This window comes from Grampus griseus, assembly GCF_964374135.1.
Source record: "Grampus griseus genome assembly, chromosome: 13".
Classification (NCBI taxonomy): Eukaryota; Metazoa; Chordata; class Mammalia; order Artiodactyla; family Delphinidae; genus Grampus; species Grampus griseus.
Window position 1 is genome coordinate 10095999 of NC_139007.1, and position 17428 is coordinate 10113426.

The 17428-nt window shown below is 44.0% G+C and overlaps 1 protein-coding gene across 2 annotated transcripts in view; it reads right to left on the minus strand.

The window, feature by feature from the left end:
* SLC17A5 (solute carrier family 17 member 5) overlaps window positions 1–16710 on the minus strand; it is a 59113-nt gene extending 42403 nt beyond the window's left edge. For both annotated transcript variants that reach the window (XM_082669370.1, XM_082669369.1), the window contains exons 1-3: window positions 16522–16710; window positions 4062–4258; window positions 1630–1863 (exon numbers count right to left, since the gene is read on the minus strand). In XM_082669370.1, the coding sequence (XP_082525496.1) occupies window positions 1630–1863; window positions 4062–4258; window positions 16522–16615 (525 nt within the window). In that variant the 5' untranslated portion in view covers window positions 16616–16710. The remainder of the gene's footprint in view (window positions 1–1629; window positions 1864–4061; window positions 4259–16521) is intronic.
* Between the last annotated feature and the right edge of the window lie 718 nt (window positions 16711–17428).

Consider the following 17428-nt stretch of genomic DNA (forward strand, 5'->3'; position numbering starts at 1 on the left):
TATTCAAACTCTGATTTTACTACTCCAGTCAGTGTTTTTCCTACACAGCATGATACAAAATAACCTTTAAGCTGTACACTAAACCCAGAGGCCACTATCTTGGCTTGGTTAAAGAAATGTTAAGAGAGAGCGAAATAAACCTATGCCTTGAGAAGTTCAAAGTTAGAAATGAAACGAGATCATTATTTAAAGGTGGAGGTACACATGACGAAATGCAAAAGAGAAGTGGAAAGGAAAAAAAATAAGAAATTAAATTTTTAAAATAATTAAAAAATGATCAAAATCTTAGGAGGAGAGGAAAAAAAAGATAAAAATTAATAATAACAATTTTAAAAGCAGCAGAAAGGCCAGAAGAATCACAGGACTAAAAAAAAGATAGCTACATAAAACGATAAATTATTTGTCTCTAAGTTTGATCACCAGAAGAAAGAACAAATGATAAAGAAGAAGTTCTATGAAAAACAACAAATTTAAAGGAAAACAAGGCAATTTGATAGTCTATTGGGTAAAATATGTTTTAGACCTGGGCAATCAATGATGGAGCAGAGGTAAACAGTGGCAAAAGTTCAAGAAGTAGGATGGTCTGTCCTCATGGTTTTAATAGTGGTTTCTTATCTCCTCAGTAGAAGGGAGTAGGTGAAGCTATGAAGTATTTCCCTAGAAAATGTTTTCTCTAGTCTTTGAGTAAAGCTTCTAATTTTGGAGTGCCCCCACTCAAGACCTCACTGACCACAAGTGAAATCTACTCATGTTATTTCATAGTCAATCAGTTTCTAACTAAAAAATAAATCCCTATTATCTTCCAGTGTCATTTTTTCTGGTTCATAGTCATATCAAAGAATGATATCTTTTTTTTTTTTTTTTTTTTTGCGGTACGCGGGCCTCTCACTGTTGTGGCCTCTCCCATTACGGAGCATAGGCTCCGGACACGCAGGCTCAGAGGCCATGGCTCACGGGCCCAGCCGCTCCACGGCATGTGGGATCTTCCCGGACTGGGGCACGAACCAGTGTCCCCTGCATAGGCAGGCGGACTCTCAACCACTGTCCACCAGGGAAGCCCGTTAAACATAATTAATTACATGTGGGGTGCTTGGATTAGTACTTGGCTCGTAGGTAGTGATCAATAATTATCAGCTACTATTATGACCGTATTAACCTTGTCTTTTTGCTTCTTTTTGCCTAAATAAGAAACAAATTATTACTATCCGTTTTTCTTTTTTATAATTTTTGAAAATTTAAGAAATTTTATTAACTGTTGTTATACATGTAAAATGTGTTCAGCTCTAGCATTCAATGTCTTTCTATATGCCAATGAAATGAATCATTTTTCTATGGTAGAATGATATCTTTTTTTTTTTTTTTTTTGCGATACGCGGGCCTCTCACTGTTGTGGCCTCTCCCGTCGCGCAGCACAGGCTCCGGACGCGCAGGCTCAGCAGCCATGGCTCACCGGTCCAGCCGCTCCGCGGCATGTGGGATCTTCCCGGCCCGGGGCAAGAACCCATGTCCCCTGCATCGGCAGGCTGACTCTCAACCACTGCGCCACCAGGGAAGCCCAAGAATGGTATCTTTAAGGAGACAAGAAAGTGATATAGGGTAAGAAGAATAACAAAAGAGAAAAAAAATTACCTCTCCTAGTCCTTCTAGGGCCCTGAGTGCAATGAGGGCTCCAACTCCGAAATCTGCAGCGAGGGGAGTGAACAGCGTGAAGACAGAGGTGCCAAGGACCCCAAATCCCAGCAGCAGTTTCCCCCCACTTCTGCTGGCAACATATCCTGCAGGAATCTGCGTGATGATGTAGCCATAAAAAAAAGACCCGAGAATCCATCCTTGAGTTTCTGCATCCCATCGGTACTTTTTACCCTGTAAAGAGTAGGAGGAAAAAGAACAGCCTTTTAAGACCTTGATGAAACGGCTCCTTTCTCTTACTGGCATGTGAGTACATATGAATGTAATTTTGAACCACTGTTTTTTGTTTGTTTGTTTTTTTGGCCGTGAGGCTTGTGGGATCTTAGTTCCCCGACCAGGGGTTGAACCTGGGCCACAGCAGTGAAAGCGCCGAGTCCTACCCACTGGACTGCCAGGAAACTCCCCAGAACCACTGTTGTAGACGGAAGAACATGCAGACTTTCTACTGGGTAGGTGAGTCACCGTGATACAGACATGCAGATTCTAGAAGTGAATCGAAAATCATTGAAAGTCATAATGTTCAGGAAGGCTTGCTATTTTATGAAACTAGACTATGGGATGAATTGTAGATATTTTGTAATGACCATGACAAAGAAGGCTCAAAAAAAGGCAGAGGTTTAATCCAGAAAGCTACGAACAGGATACTGCAGTGGCCAGGCTAGGCTTTGGAGCCCGGCCTGGGTTCAAGCCCAGCTCTGTTACTTACTGGATTTGTGATCTGGGAAGATTAAATGAAAAAGGCCCATAAAATAAGGCCTGACACACACTAAATAGTCACTTAATGTTGGCTACTAGTATGCAAAAGTATAGATAATTAAGAGACCATTAATTAATAGACCATTTCAGACCAAGCACTTCAACAAGGACATAGAGCTATACAAAAGAGCAAGAATTTAAACCAAGCCAGAAACTTCACGTGAGTAGGAAATGTCTTTTAATTAGTAGCAGTACACAGTAAGGTGAAAATGAAGATCTGGTGACTGACATCTTCAGCACACATAGCCCTGTAACCTACCCACATGTTAAGAACCATTCAGGATTTCTTTTTACTGTCGATGTAGGGCAAATAAGTAGGTGGATCATGAAAAGTACTTATCGAAAGTAAAGACACAAAGCAAAGCCCTAATTATTCTTGTTTAGAGTACCAATCTGCAGCTTCTCTGTGGAATTCCAGGGCTTCATGGAGTGTCCAGCAATTACAGGCTGAGGTGGGGAAAGTGGGTGATGTGTACCCAAATACATATTCGGCAACATTATTGAAGTCCAATGTAAAGATTTTTGATAAATCATTATTTTGTACATGTGCTTGTTTGGGCAGAAACCCTCTTCCCTGTTTGAGTGATCTTGTCTGTAAATGGCAGGAGAGACTCACCCACGTGGGATTTGGCTCCTTTGTGAGCACTGAAGATGGATGAAAATACACTTATAAAAAAGGACAGGGGCTTGCCTGGTGGCGCAGTAGTTGGGAGTCCACCTGCCGATGTGGGGGACGCAGGTTCGTGCCCTAGTCCGGGAAGATCCCACATGCCGCGGAGCGGCTGGGCCCGTGAGCCATGGCCGCTGAGCCTGACATCCGGAGCCTGTGCTCCGCAACGGGAGAGGCCACAACAGTGAGAGGCCCATGTCCCCCCCACCAAAAAGGACACCTGGGACTTCCCTGGCGGTCCAGTGGTTAAGACTGTGCGCTTCCACTGCCGGGGGTGCAGGTTCAGTCCCTGGTCGGGGGACTAAAATCCCACATGTCGCACAGTGTGGCCACACACACACAAAAAGGACACCAGCCTTTCCCGCCTGTATTGTCTCCCCATGTGAGACAAAAGAAAATGTTGAAAGTGTGTAAAACTCAATTCTGAACAAATGATGAACATGCACTTATCAATTCCAGTATAATATGAGGGAGGCAAAATGACATCAGCAGCTTAGGTGAGGCATGTATAGAGTTTTTTTTTTTGAAACTGACCCATTCTTATTTTTCATCCTGTAGTTGAGATTATCTTAATCCTCCTGCAACAGGACCCTTTTAAGTAGTACAGCTATTAAATAATGGTCCCATAAAAACTATTTAGCAACATCTAAAACAACCTAATTTTCTAATACACCAGACAGGTTTTTCCAAATTCTCTTCAAGGACGGTATGTTTACGGAGGAAACTGAAAAACTGCTTTTCAAACAGATCAGGGCGCAGCAGCAGCAGCTACAGTTATAAGTTAACTGTCTAACCAGTTACTGGGAAAACACAAAAGAAAATGATTCAGAGTTTACACGAAGAAAGTGTCTGTGTTTCTGTAGGATGAATACATTCAATATTTTTCAATATTTTTACTCGGAAGTATTTTAGGATTAAGATCATTTGCTTGAAAAACAGCACTGACCGTTTGGTTGTGAAGAACTTTTATGGGAGTGGAATGCTCTGCACACTCGTTGGCAGTTCTATTATCTGCTGTAGTCGTGTTGGAATCTACCATATCCACTAACGCCACACTCAGATTCACCCGTAATGAATAGAGAACGAAGAAACCAAAAAAGGCCAAAAATGCTAGGTTGTAACGAGCAGAGCAGCACACTGGAGCTGAAATAAAGATTGGTGGAAAAACTTTCATTAAAAGAGTAACTTAGATGATACTGTCTAAATCACTAAAGAGGTCACTTCTTAGATGTACACAAATGAATAAACCATGAATGTTTTTCTGAGAATAGTCTCAGATGAAGCATATCTAAAAACATGTACCAAAGAGAATTTGTTCCCAGTTCCTGTAGTTTTGATAAAGATTTAACACATGAGAGCCTGAACTGTAAGACGGTTTCTTAAAACATGGAGGCAACAACTTTGCTCAGAAAAATCTGCATTCCGGAGTCAAAACCAAACCCCCAATCCCTGTCAGCTGGCAAGAGAAGAGAAAAGCAGGTAAGCGGGTTTAACGGCATCACTATTTCTGAAAAACATGTCTCAAACATGGCCAGTAAGTCCTCGAGCGTTCAGCGTGGCACGTACATTACTGACTACGGGTCAGTAGCCCTCTCATCATAAACGTTATCTCAGCACAAAAAAATTTACTGCCAAGGCCAGGGCAGGAAACCCCCCCTGATAATTTCTTACCTTGAAAAGTATCCTCAGAGGCTGGGTTTGAATCAGAAGCCATGATTAATACTTAAGGCTCTCCTAAACTAAATGCATTTAAGAGCCCAGAAGCAAACTTGCAGAATCTATGACAGTTGCAGCCCCTGTGACAGTTGCTCAGTTGGTCTTGCTTAAAGGGCTCACAGTAAAAAGCACAGTTAGTGAATGTACCACAATGATTTAAAAAAAAAAAAAGGAAGGCAGAGTGGGTTGGAGGAACCAATGAAAGGACGATCATGTGACAGGAGGAGTCTGACCTAGTTTTTTACTCTATAGGCGTATGCACATATTTTCTCTTTTTTCTTCTTTTACTGAGTTGCAGAACTGGAGGGGGGATGAGAATGCAGGAACTGACCCCGAGCGACAACGAGGAAGTGGCTAATCCAGGTTTTTACAACTTAAGTTTGGTCAACACTGAGTGTTTGATAAATATCTGTTGAAAGATATGAACATGTTTCATCTACTAATGACAAGTTAAAGTTAAGTACATATATATGAATATATGTGTGCTTTTATTTGGCAATGACTCATTAGCATTACACACACACACACACACACACACACACACACACGTGCCTGTTTTTCCCTACTCAGGAAATCTGGTGTTTTCATTGACCTAACCTCACACAAGGATACATTTTTCAGAGTACAACGGTCTTGGTACAGATTCAGATCGAAGCTTTAATGAATACAGCACAACTGTATTTAGGTGTATGTTAATATACTGTGATCCAACTCACTTTTCTACAAGCACTCATACACTTAACAACTGCTATCACTTTTTCCTCTGTGCAAGACTGACATCTTTTAACAGACAACTTTTCATTTGGCATTCTTGCCTCCCTTTTCAGTACAGCTGGCGTTAGAACAATAGCACCACTGCCACAGTTCGATCCAGACCTGTGAAAACTATATTTCTAAAGCTTCATTCACGCTGCCTCTGTTACCTGAATCTAGACACACTGGCTCTCTGCCCCAGGCAAAAAGGCAGCTGTCTAGTTAAGGCCAGTTGCAGAATGCAAGGCATGTTTTCTAGGAGAGCACATTTTCTCTGTCATTGCTCTGTGTTGGACGAGAATATACAGAGAAGTCTGGATGGGGGCGGGGCTCATAATCTTTCCAAATTTGGGCAATTAAAATGTGTTACTCTGGGTAATTTGGAGCAGGAAATATCCAGATTAATGTACTGTCTGCTTTGCCAAGGTACTATATACAAAGTTCATTATTCGCTTCAGCAGAGGAGTGACAAGATGTGATTTACGGTTTAAAGAGCTTCTCTGGTTGCTGTGTGGAGATGACAAAGGGGCAGAAGTGTGAACGGTGGTGAGGGATGTAGACTCAGGGAGATCACTCAAGGGATTATTGGAAGTTTCCAGGAAAGAGGTGATGGTGGCTTAAAGTAGAGTAAAGCCCAGGCAATGGAGAGAAATGAGTGGATTTGAGATAACTTTAAAGGCAGAACTCACAGGCCTTGCCAACACACTGGACACGGGGGTTAGTGAAAGGGAGGGACACAGCTACCAGCGATGCTCTTACTCTGAACAACTTTATTTTTTGCTACTCTGACTTGTAATGTTATCACTCCATTCTATCCTTATTTGAGTTGCCTTATTTTAACCGTATGTTATCAGTTTCTCCCCACACGATAACTGATTAGGAGTATGATATACCTTACCGTGTGAATATCATGTAGGGGTAGAAGCTTGGGAAGTGGAGGAAAGGTGAGTAAAATGATTTCAAATTCCTAGTGATACTACTTGGAAATCTGACCTAGAAGTTATGGACCCGGCAACGTTAACTTTTGGGGGCACAGAGTCAATAATCAGAAAAGAAAAAGCCAACACAGGAGTCACGAAGTATATGACTATGAGATTTTAAGAACATTACAAATAAGGGGTTACTAGTTTTAAAAAATGATTGTCGATTACAAATCAGTCAGAAAGATTTTGTTTCAAGAAAGTATGGTGACAGCGCAAAATGTGCCTGTGAATTTGGCCAGTGTTTGAAATTGGTCCAAGAAAAGCGTGCTTGCGTGACGAGGGGACAGAACATTCATCTGGCGCCCGCCACACTGAAATCAAGTTCAGAACAAAAGCATGCTTGCGTAACCAACGGAGCACCCATCAAAACAAACATCAGCTTCTAAAACACGGTTTAAACTTAGGAATGTGGAGTGGGCGTAGCTGAAAGAACAGAGGCTGATTTAGATTGAAGCCGACCTGGTGACGGAGCTCAGCTCTGATTTTCACTGGCTGTATGTCTTTGGGGAAGTTAGTTAATAGTTTTCATTATCAGGTTTCTCAGCTCCCAAATGAGGTGACCGCCACCCACCTCACTGGGTTGTGTGTGCATTAGATGAAATACTGAAGGGCAGTCAGTAAAAGTGAGCTCCTTTCCCGTTTATCCTGGAAAAAGTTATACCACCGAGATAAACGGCTACGATACACATATGTGTGTAACACGGGACAAAAGAGTGACATAAGTGTGCTGTGTGTGGGGTAGGGGATGGTCAAGGAAGGCTTCTGGGAGAAAGAACACTTGCACTGAACCTTCATCAATAAGCAGGTTCGAGGAAGGAGAGCAGGGCAAGCAGAGGCAGCGGCAGGTACAGAAGTATGGAAAGCAAGCCAGAAGGAGCGGGAAACAGCAAATGATCTTATGGGGCTGAACTATGGTGCTGCATAACTCAGAGTGGGACACTGGGCACTGAATTTAATAACAAGAACAACAGGGAATAGGGTCAGAACAGGTATAAAGACGTAGAGGATGGACTTGAGGACACGGGGAGGGGGAAGGGTAAGCTGGGACGAAGTGAGAGAGTGGCATGGACATATAGTCACTACCACATGTAAAATAGATAGCTGATGGGAAGCAGCCGCATAGCACAGGGAGATCAGCTCGGCGCTTTGTGACCACCTGGAGGGGTGGGATAGGCATGGTGGGAGGGAGGGAGACGCAAGAGGGAAGAGATATGGGAACATATGTATATGTATAAATGATTCGCTTTATTATGAAGCAGAAACTAACACACCATTGTAAAGCAATTATACTCCAATAAAGATGTTAAAAAAAAACCCAATAGGTAATAGTTATTGAGCCCGATGTGCTCGATATCAGCCTAAGTGTTTTGCCTATATTAGGGTTATAAAGATTAGTTGAGGTGGGGTACATGTAAAATACTTAGAACAGTGCTTAGCACATAATATGCCTTCACATAACTGTGAACTGTTGTTATTATTATTGCTCTTCCTGGACATTAGGAATTGAGGTAATTTGTTACAGATCAAGGTTATTTCTCATTTGTGAGAAATCAGAAGTTGAAAAAAGAAGTTAAGAAGCTGTTAAGCGGGTGTTAAGTTCCCAGTGAAACATGCAGAATTGCCGAGCGAGTGGACACCCACCCAGAACTGGTGGGCGCAACCTGCCCTCGCGTGTGACCTTGAAGCACGACTTGCCTGTACGCAGAGGCAAGCACCAGGTAAGCAGATAGCTGGCACTGAGATGGTGTGGTGACAAAGCAGGGAATTTAGAGTGCTGACAAGAAAATAAAGCGTTGGACTGTGATTCTGACCCAAGAAGCAAGTGAAATGGAGAGGGATAATGGTTTAGGAAAAGGCACACTGGAATATAAAATCTCAGGGAGGGCAGGAGCTTCTGTTCTGTTTTGTTCACTGCTGTACACCTTCAATGCCTAGAGCAGTGCCTGGGAGAGGTGGCATACGAATATTTAGGGGGCTTAAAAGCAGAGAGGTGTTTCCTGATGGAACTTCACAATTCTACCTATGAAGTTCTCTTGACGACAGATGAAACAGACAGATCTTCTCTCTACTTTTGTGTATGTGTGAACTCTTCCATAAAAAGATGAGGGGTCAGGCAGCTTCCCCGGTGGTGCAGTGGTTAGGAGTCCGCCTGTCAATGCAGGGGACACGGGTTTGAGCCCTGGTCTGGAAGGATCCCACATACCGCGGAGCAACTAAGCCCATGCGCCACAACTGCTGAGCCTGTGTGCGCGCCTGGAGCCGGTGCTCCGCAACAAGAGAGGCCACCGCAGTGAGAAGCCTGCACACCACAGCGAGGAGCGGCCCCCACTCGCTGCAACTAGAGAAAGCCCATGCAGCAACGAAGACCCAACGCAGCCATAAAATAAATAAATAAATTTATTAACAAAAAAAAAAAGATGAGGGGTCAGTGGGTGGAAGGTCCAGATGAAATGAGAGTGGTCAAAGTGGAGCAGTTACACAGGCAGGTAGGAAGGAATTCTGGTTGTCGTTAAAGCAGTCATGGGAGATGACAGGGCCCAAGGGGTGACTGAGGAGGAAGTCATCAGACACGCAGGAGTCTGAGAAGTTGAGGGGACGTGGTGCTGGATGAGGCGTCACTCAAGATCATGGTGGGAATTAGAGTGTGGAAGATGGAGGTGTGTGAGGTGGTAAAGCCTATGATGACTGAAGCGAAGTGCTGGGAAGTGGGCAGAGGAGAAAACCACGTAGGGGAAAGGAGCCTAGCCTAATGGCGTTGCGAGTGGAGGGGTGATTGTCTGGAAGCATCAATGTGGAGTAAGGAAGAGTTGATCCCACCAACTACTACAGGATAACAGAAAATCACCCCGTGAGACAGCAGGGAGGAGTGGTGTGCCCAGAAGGCCAGCTTTCTGCTGCAGCAAGGAGGTGCCTGAGGTGAGGGAAGGCTGCTGAAAAGCTGAGGATGTCCAGCCTTTCTTCATTGTGGAGGGTCTGGCAGTGGGGAGAAGCAGGCCTGGCTGAGGGGCAAGGAAGTACTGAGCAGTGGGGGGCTGAGACTGAGGCGGAAATCCACGGTCGGGGGCACTGACCTATGCAAAGACGATGACTTTCTCTAGAGGAGGGGGCCTGGACTGGTGAGCCCCCCGACCAGGGGACTGCATTAAAAAAGATTTCCTGGGGCTTCCCTGGTGGCGCAGTGGTTGGGGGTCCGCCTGCCGGTGCAGGGGACGCGGGTTTGTGCCCCGGTCCGGGAGGATCCCACATGCCGCGGAGCGGCTGGGCCCGTGAGCCCTGGCCGCTGAGCCTGCGCGTCCGGAGCCTGTGCTCCGCAACAGGAGAGGCCACAACAGTGAGAGGCCCGCGTACCGCAAAAAAAAAAAAGATTTCTTATCTAAATGGATAAAACAAGTTTGGCTTTTAAACAGGGTAACATTTAACTGGTCTTAGCCTGCCTTATGGGTTGTTCATTCCTGATAAATCCTTATGTATTCTTAGCTCCCAAATTAATACCCATTTACAAGAAAACACCAAATTCCATTAAAATGGACTCTGTTACTTTAATATTAACATTGATTATCACATGACCCAAGGCCATTTCCCTTCCTTCTGTAACATGGTTGCTGTCTACCAGCGCTCCATACCTTATATTTAAGACTATATTTACACACAAATTACGTTTGTGAAACACAACGCTTATGTAACTGAACCTTGAATGTAACCATCTGCCTCCCACACCAAAAGAATAGTAGAGGTAAAAAACAAAACAAAAAATGAAATAAAGCAGAGGATGTACCATTATAAGCTAGAAAATCACAACTTGCAACAGTGTGACATGAAGAATGGGGCCCTTATTCTGCAGTGCCAGCTTCTCTGAGGAATGCAAAATCCAGTCTTCACTGATGATGATGATGATAATGATAATAATTAACACTGACTATATGCCAAACTCTATTCCAAGCACTTTCTATTAGCTTATTTAATCCTCACAATAACCCTATAAATTAGGTGTATCATTTTCTCTGATTTGCAGGCACAGAGAGGTTAGGTTAGGCAGCAGAACTACGATCGGCCATTAGGCACCCTGCCTCCAGACCCATGTTCTGCCTTTAAACACAAAGAAATGTCTTAGGAGACCTAAAACTGATTTTTCATAACGTGAATGAGCACATTTTGGTGCAACGGTATGTTGAAAATCCACTTAATCAAATACAAGACACATCTCATTCATACAAAAGTAAACCTTCAACTGGTGGAAAGTGTGAGGAACGGAATTTTTATGTGTGTGCCTAATTCCCTCCTCCCTCCTGCCTAAATTAGGCAGAAGAATCTATACACTTCCTGTGGTGTACCAGTATTGAGCCGCCCTTCCCCCATCACTTTGTTGTTTTGCTTTTAATCTTTATTGGCGTATAGTTGATTAATAATGTTGTGTTATTTTCAGGTGTACAGCAATGTGAATCTGTTATATACATATATCCATTCTTTTTATGATTCTTTTCCCATATAGGCCATTACAGAGCACTAAGCAGAGTTCCCTGTGCTATACAGTAGGTCCTTATTGGTTATCTATTTTATATATAGTAGTGTGTATATGTCAATCTCAATCTTCCAATTTATCCCTCTCCCCCTTACCCCTTGTAACCATAAGTTTGTTTTCTACATCTGTGACTCTATTTCTGTTTTGTAGATAAGTTCATTTGTACCCCCCCCTTTTTTTAAGATTCCACATATGAGCAATATCATATCATATTTGTCTTTCTCTGACTTACTTCACTCAGTATGACAATCTCTAGGCTGAAGGAATCAGGCTCCCTGACTTCAGACTATACTACAAAGCTATAGTAATCAAGACAGTATGGTACTGGCACAAAAACAGAAATATAGATCAATGGAACAGGATAGAAAGTCCAGAGATAAACCCACACACCTATGGTCACCTAATCTATGACAAAGGAAGCAAGAATATATAATGGAGAAAAGACAGTCTCTTCAATAAGTGGTGCTGGGAAAACTGAACAGCTACAGGTAAAAGAATGAAATTAGAACACTCCTTCACACCATACACAAAAATAAACTCAAAATGGATTAAAGTGCTCCCCTGGTGGTGCGGTGGTTGAGAGTCCGCCTGCCGATGCAGGGGACACGGGTTCGTGCCCTGGTCTGGGAAGATCCCACAAGCCGCGGAGCGGCTGGGCCCGTGAGCCATGGCCACTGAGCCTGCGCGGCCGGAGCCTGTGCTCCGCAACGGGAGAGGCCACAACAGTGAGAGGCCCGCATACTGAAAAAAAAAAAAAGGATTAAAGACCTAGATGTAAGGCTGGACACAATAAAACTCTTAGCGGAAAACATAGGCAGAACACTCTTTGACATAAATCGCAGCAATATCTTTTTTGATCCACCTCCTAGAGTAATGAAAATAAAAACAAAGAAAACAAAGGGGACCTAATGAAACTTAAAAGATTTTGCACAGCAAAGGAAACCATAAACAAAATGAAAAGACAACCCTCAAAATGGGAGAAAATATTTGCAAACGAAGCAACCAACAAGGGATTAATCTCCAAAATATACAAATAGCTTATGCAGCTCAATATCAAAAAAATAAACAACCCAATCAAAAAATGGGCAGAAGATCTAAATAGATATTTCTCCAAAGAAGACATACAGATGGCCAAGAAGCACATGAAAACATGCTCAACATCACTAATTATTAGAGAAATGCAAATCAAAACTACAATGAGGTATCACCTCACACCAGTCAGAATAGCCATCATCAAAAAGTCTACAAACAATGAATGCTGGAGAGGGTGTGGAGAAAAGGGAACCCTCCTACACTGTTGGTAGGTAGGAATGTAAACTGGTACAGCCACTATGGAGAACCATATGGAGTTTCCTTAAAAAACTAAAAATAGAGCTATCATATGATCCAGCAATCCAACTCCTGGGCATATATTTGGGGAAAACCATAACTAGAAAAGACATATGCACCCAGTGTTCATTGTAGCACTATTTACAATAGGCAGGACATGGAAGCAACCTAAATGTCCATCGATAGAGGAATTGATAAATAAGATGTGGTACATATACACAATGGAATATTACTCAGCCATAAAAAAGAATGAAATAATGTCATTTGCAGCAACATGGATGTCCCCCATCACTTTGGTGTGCATCTCTGAAATCTACCTGACTACGTAAAAGCAAATGCTCGAAAAGCAAACCAGTCAGGTTACTGACAGGTTACTGAGAATTCTGTTGTGTTCTGTCAACCTGAGACATATTCTTTTCTTTAAAAAAAATAAATTTATTTATTTTTGGCTGCATTGGGTCTTTGTTGCTGTGCACAGGCTTTCTCGAGTTGCGGTGACCGGGGGCTACTCTTCATTGCAGTGCACAGGCTTCTCATTGTGGTGGCTTGTCTTTGTTGTGGAGCACGGGCTCTAGGCACGCGGGCTGCAGTAGTTGTAGCACACGGGCTCAGCAGCTGTGGCTCCCAGGCTCTAGAGCGCAGGCTCAGTAGTTGTGGCACACGGCCTTAGTTGCTCCACGGCATGTGAGATCTTCCCGGACCAGGGCTTGAACCCCTGTCCCCTGCATTGGTCTTAACACTACAGAAACATACTTTAATTTTAGCTCTCTCAATAAAGCAGCACTATGCATAACACAAAACCACGTCCTCTTATTCATGACGGAGCAGGGAACTTTCAAATTTGTGAAGGATTCAACAAAAATGATTAAGCATTTTGCAAACAGGAATTTCTCCAACGTAACGCAAATGTGGCAGTGTTGTGACAAGGAGGAAGGATGGGACTAAAAACTGGAAAAACTCTGGTTAGTCCTTAATATGGCTACAGCAATAGTGGGAACTTAACCTTTCTGGCCCTCAGCTGTTTACATATAAAATGATGCCCACTTGATAGGAGTTAGTCTCTAAGGTCTTTTAACCGCTGTAAAATTTTATGACGAACATTTTATCAGCTTTTCTCTTCTGAAAAATAAAACTATACACACAGGCATAGATAAGGTACAGCTAATTTCATAGAGGTTTGTTCCAGAAACAAACATAAAAGATAAGTAAAACATATGCAAACATATAGAAAGAGAGGTTTTAAGGTCTGCTGAAGGTCTTCAGGCACCAAAAGTGAAAAAAACCCAATTCTGGATGGAAAGTTTTTTTTTGTTTTTTTTAAACACCTACACTTTCTGGAATGTGCAAAGTAAATATATAGAACATAACTTAAAAAATATAACTAACGGGCATCGTGTTTCTCCTATTAGCCGTACATGGTAGATAGTATGACTAAAGCTAGGACAAAGGGCACTACTGCGAGAAAATGAGGTAATACCTGGTGCCTCTTATAAAGCGGTTACATCCATCTTTGTCTTTTCCATCCCTTCTCCTGGTGCCCCTCTCCTGTCCTGCTCGCAGCACCCCAGACACAGAGCTTAATTTAAAATATTGTTGACGGGCTTCCCTGGTGGCGCAGCCGTTGAGAGTCCGCCTGCCGATGCAGGAGACGCGGGTTCGTGCCCTGGTCCGGGAAGATCCCACATACCGCGGAGCGGCGGGGCCCGTGAACCATGGCCACTGAGCCTGCGCGTCCGGAGCCTGTGCTCCGCGACGGGAGAGGCCATAACAGTGAGAGGCCCGCGTACCACAAATAAATAAATAAATAAATAAAAATAAAAATATTGTTGACTAATGCAATACTCTATAACGGTAGGCGCCTATTCTCTAAAACCCTTATCATATTTTAAATAGCAAAACAAAATGTGTTGCTGCTATTCTTACTTCACTTTTGCTCTCCAGTGGTATGTAAAGAGTAAAAATAAGAAGGAAAATGGTTATAATGAAGACAGCCGCCTCAAGGCATGAGGAACAGGGCTAAGATCTATACACTCAACCCATGAATCAAGCAGGGATTGTTCTTAAAAGGAATGAGTTAATTTTTTTCTTTTTCAATCTACTTTATTGAGGTATATTTTACATACAATAAAATGCTCCCATTTCAAGTGTACAGTTTGGTGAATTTTGACAAATGTATACATCTGTGAATCCCAGTCAAGCTGCAGAACCTTCCCATCTGCATCTTGTACCCTAAAAAGTACCCTAGTGCCTCTGCAGGCAATTCCTTCCTGCCTGTAGCTTCCAGGCAACCACTGATCGGCTTCCTGTTATTACAGATTAGTTCTGCTTGTTTAGAACGTCATACTGATGGAGTCATACATTAATATGGTGGTTTCTTTTGTGTCTGAGATTTACCCACGTTGTTATGTGTATCAGGAATTTCTTTTTATAATACCACTGAGTATGCATGAATATACCACAATTTGTTTATCCATTCACCTGCTGATGAACTGATGGATATGTTGTTTCCAGTTTTTTACTATTATGAATTAAAGCTGTTATAAACATTGTTTGGTATTATGGTAATGTATGTTTAACGTTAAAATAGATTGCCAGTTTTCCAAAGTAGTTGTACCATTTTACACTCTTACAAGCAAAATATGAGGGTTCTAGTTATTCTGTATGTTGGCCAATATTTGGTATCTTCAGCCATTTTAACTTTAGCCATTCTAGTAAGTGTGTAACGGCTCATTGCGGTTTTAATCTGCATTTTCCTTACAACCACTGATGTTTAACATTTGAGCTAAAATTTGATTATATTTATGTATATGTTTCCCAATTGCAACAGAATATAGTAGTCTCTAGGGAATATCTTTATTATTTCTGTATTTCCAAACTAGATTATTTGGCAGAAGAGGATTATAGAAATCTAACTCATATGCTATAGAAAAAGATCAGTTTATGGAACTAAGTCTGACTTCCAGGTAAAACGGCATTATGGTACAGTGTTTACATTGAGCGCCCACAAAAATAAGCTCCCAGTTGCCAGATAGAGCTATAATGTTACCACCTCTACTGCCACCATCTGGTAATGATAAAAACAAATTTAGAAGATACCACAGGATTGTACTGTTCTTGGTCAGGAAAAGTCAAATTTCGAATTCAACTCTGTTTCTCATGCACACATCTTTGAAACTATAGAATGCATGCAAACTGATTTATTCTTTAGTTTTAATTTCTTTTAAAGAAGTATAGCAAAATATTTTAATTTCCCCAAATTCAGGGAAGATGCATTGTGAAGTAACTCTTTTTCCATTTGTTGCAAGACTTTGTGCAAATTACCTTAGTGCTCTATCAATAACCTATCTTGAGAATAACCTGTTTCCTAACTTAAGTCGTAGAGTGCTGAGACTTAATCGTAGACAGCTATACGGGGGGGAAAATGTATGCAGTACTTTTAATCTCTTATCGCACAATTTCAAGATATTCGCTGGGTTATCCAATAATTTTCCTCCGCATACTCACAAATGTTAACCTCAGTCCTTTTTTGTGTCTCCTCTTCATGCCCAGGGAGCTAGCTACCAGATCACGTGCTGGAGGGCGAAGAGCTGTGGCAACCTGGCAGTGACACGGAGGAAGAGCCCGCGGCTCCGTCCCGCCCTCTATCCTTCAATTGCAGATTTCTCCCCAGTTCGCTCTTCTACGGGGTCCTCCCCTCCGCCCTCTGCCCATTGATTTCAAGATTCTCCCCAAGTTCGTTCTTCCACAGGGACCCCGGCTCAAAACTACCGAAAATCGCCGGCAGCCCAGCGCCGCCAGCGCCCAGCAGCTCCCCGCCCGGGCCCGCCTGCTGCACCTGCCGAGGCCCCCGGGGCTGCACCTGCCGAGGTCCCCGGGGCTGCGCCTGCAGAGGTCCCGCCCGAGCCTCCGCCCGACCCGGCCCGGCCTCACGGTCCAGCCCGCCTCCTGGGCCCCAGAGCTGCTTCTGGGCACCCGAGAAGGCGGGGGCTGAGTGGGGTCCTGGATGGGCCCCGCGTTCTCAGTCCCCTCGCGCTTAAGCAGCTCTGGACACCCTCTACCTTGGGACCGCCTCCCGCCCGAAGACCCTGATTCTCTCAGCTGCTCACCGGTTTCCGCCCGCGGGGCGCGCTGCAAGAGCGGCGTGCGGTCCTCGCCCTCCTCGCCGTCGCTCGGGGCAAGGTCCGGAACCGGGGACTTCATGACGCCTCCAAGGAGCGGCGGCACCGACCACCCAGCGGAAAAGAAAACTCAGACTGAACAGCCGAAGACCCCCCGGGCCGCAGTGGCCAGGCCGAGTTGGGCCGCTGGCACCGCCCCCGGCCTGGCACCGCCCCTCGGCCACGTCTTGCCTCGGGCCCCGCCCAGGGGCAGTTACGCAGACTCCGCCCCTGTCGCCATCTTGGGTTCCGGCAAGTCGGCAACCGGTAGTGAGGGGGACGGCGGGCCTCGGGCGTCTGGGCTTGCTGAGGCGCAGTTGGCGCCTAGGTAGCTGGCCCGCTGGGTCGCTGGTGTTCTAAGGAACAGCGTTCCCCTCCCTGGCGCTCCCTTTACAAGTTGCTCAGGGAGCAGGGGTGACTGGGAATCTTGAGGCGGGCGGCAGGGGCTTAAATCGTGCATAATTGAGGGGAGGGCTTGGACCGAACTTGGAGTGGATGTTTTGTATTTGACGTTCAGTTATAGTAGTAAATTGCCGTGAATATTAGCAACCCTGGTACTATCTGACCGTGACAGCATATTGTCTCTAGGATACCCTTTGAGGCGGAAAACCAGGCAATAGAAACGTATTGTTGAGTCCTATGTAATTGCCTACTTCGTAGGTCAAAATAACCCAGTATCAGCAGTTTCATATGGTTCACCCTGTAGAATCATGTGACGTATGTCTCCACAGGTCTAAATCGAACAGGTTCTCCTGGCATTTGCTGACTCTAAGGTAGAAGCGCTAGGAAAATGCACTAGCCTGCCTTGCGGGGAGGGGGTGGGAGTGGGACAAACCTCTTCTGACCACAGGCAGTT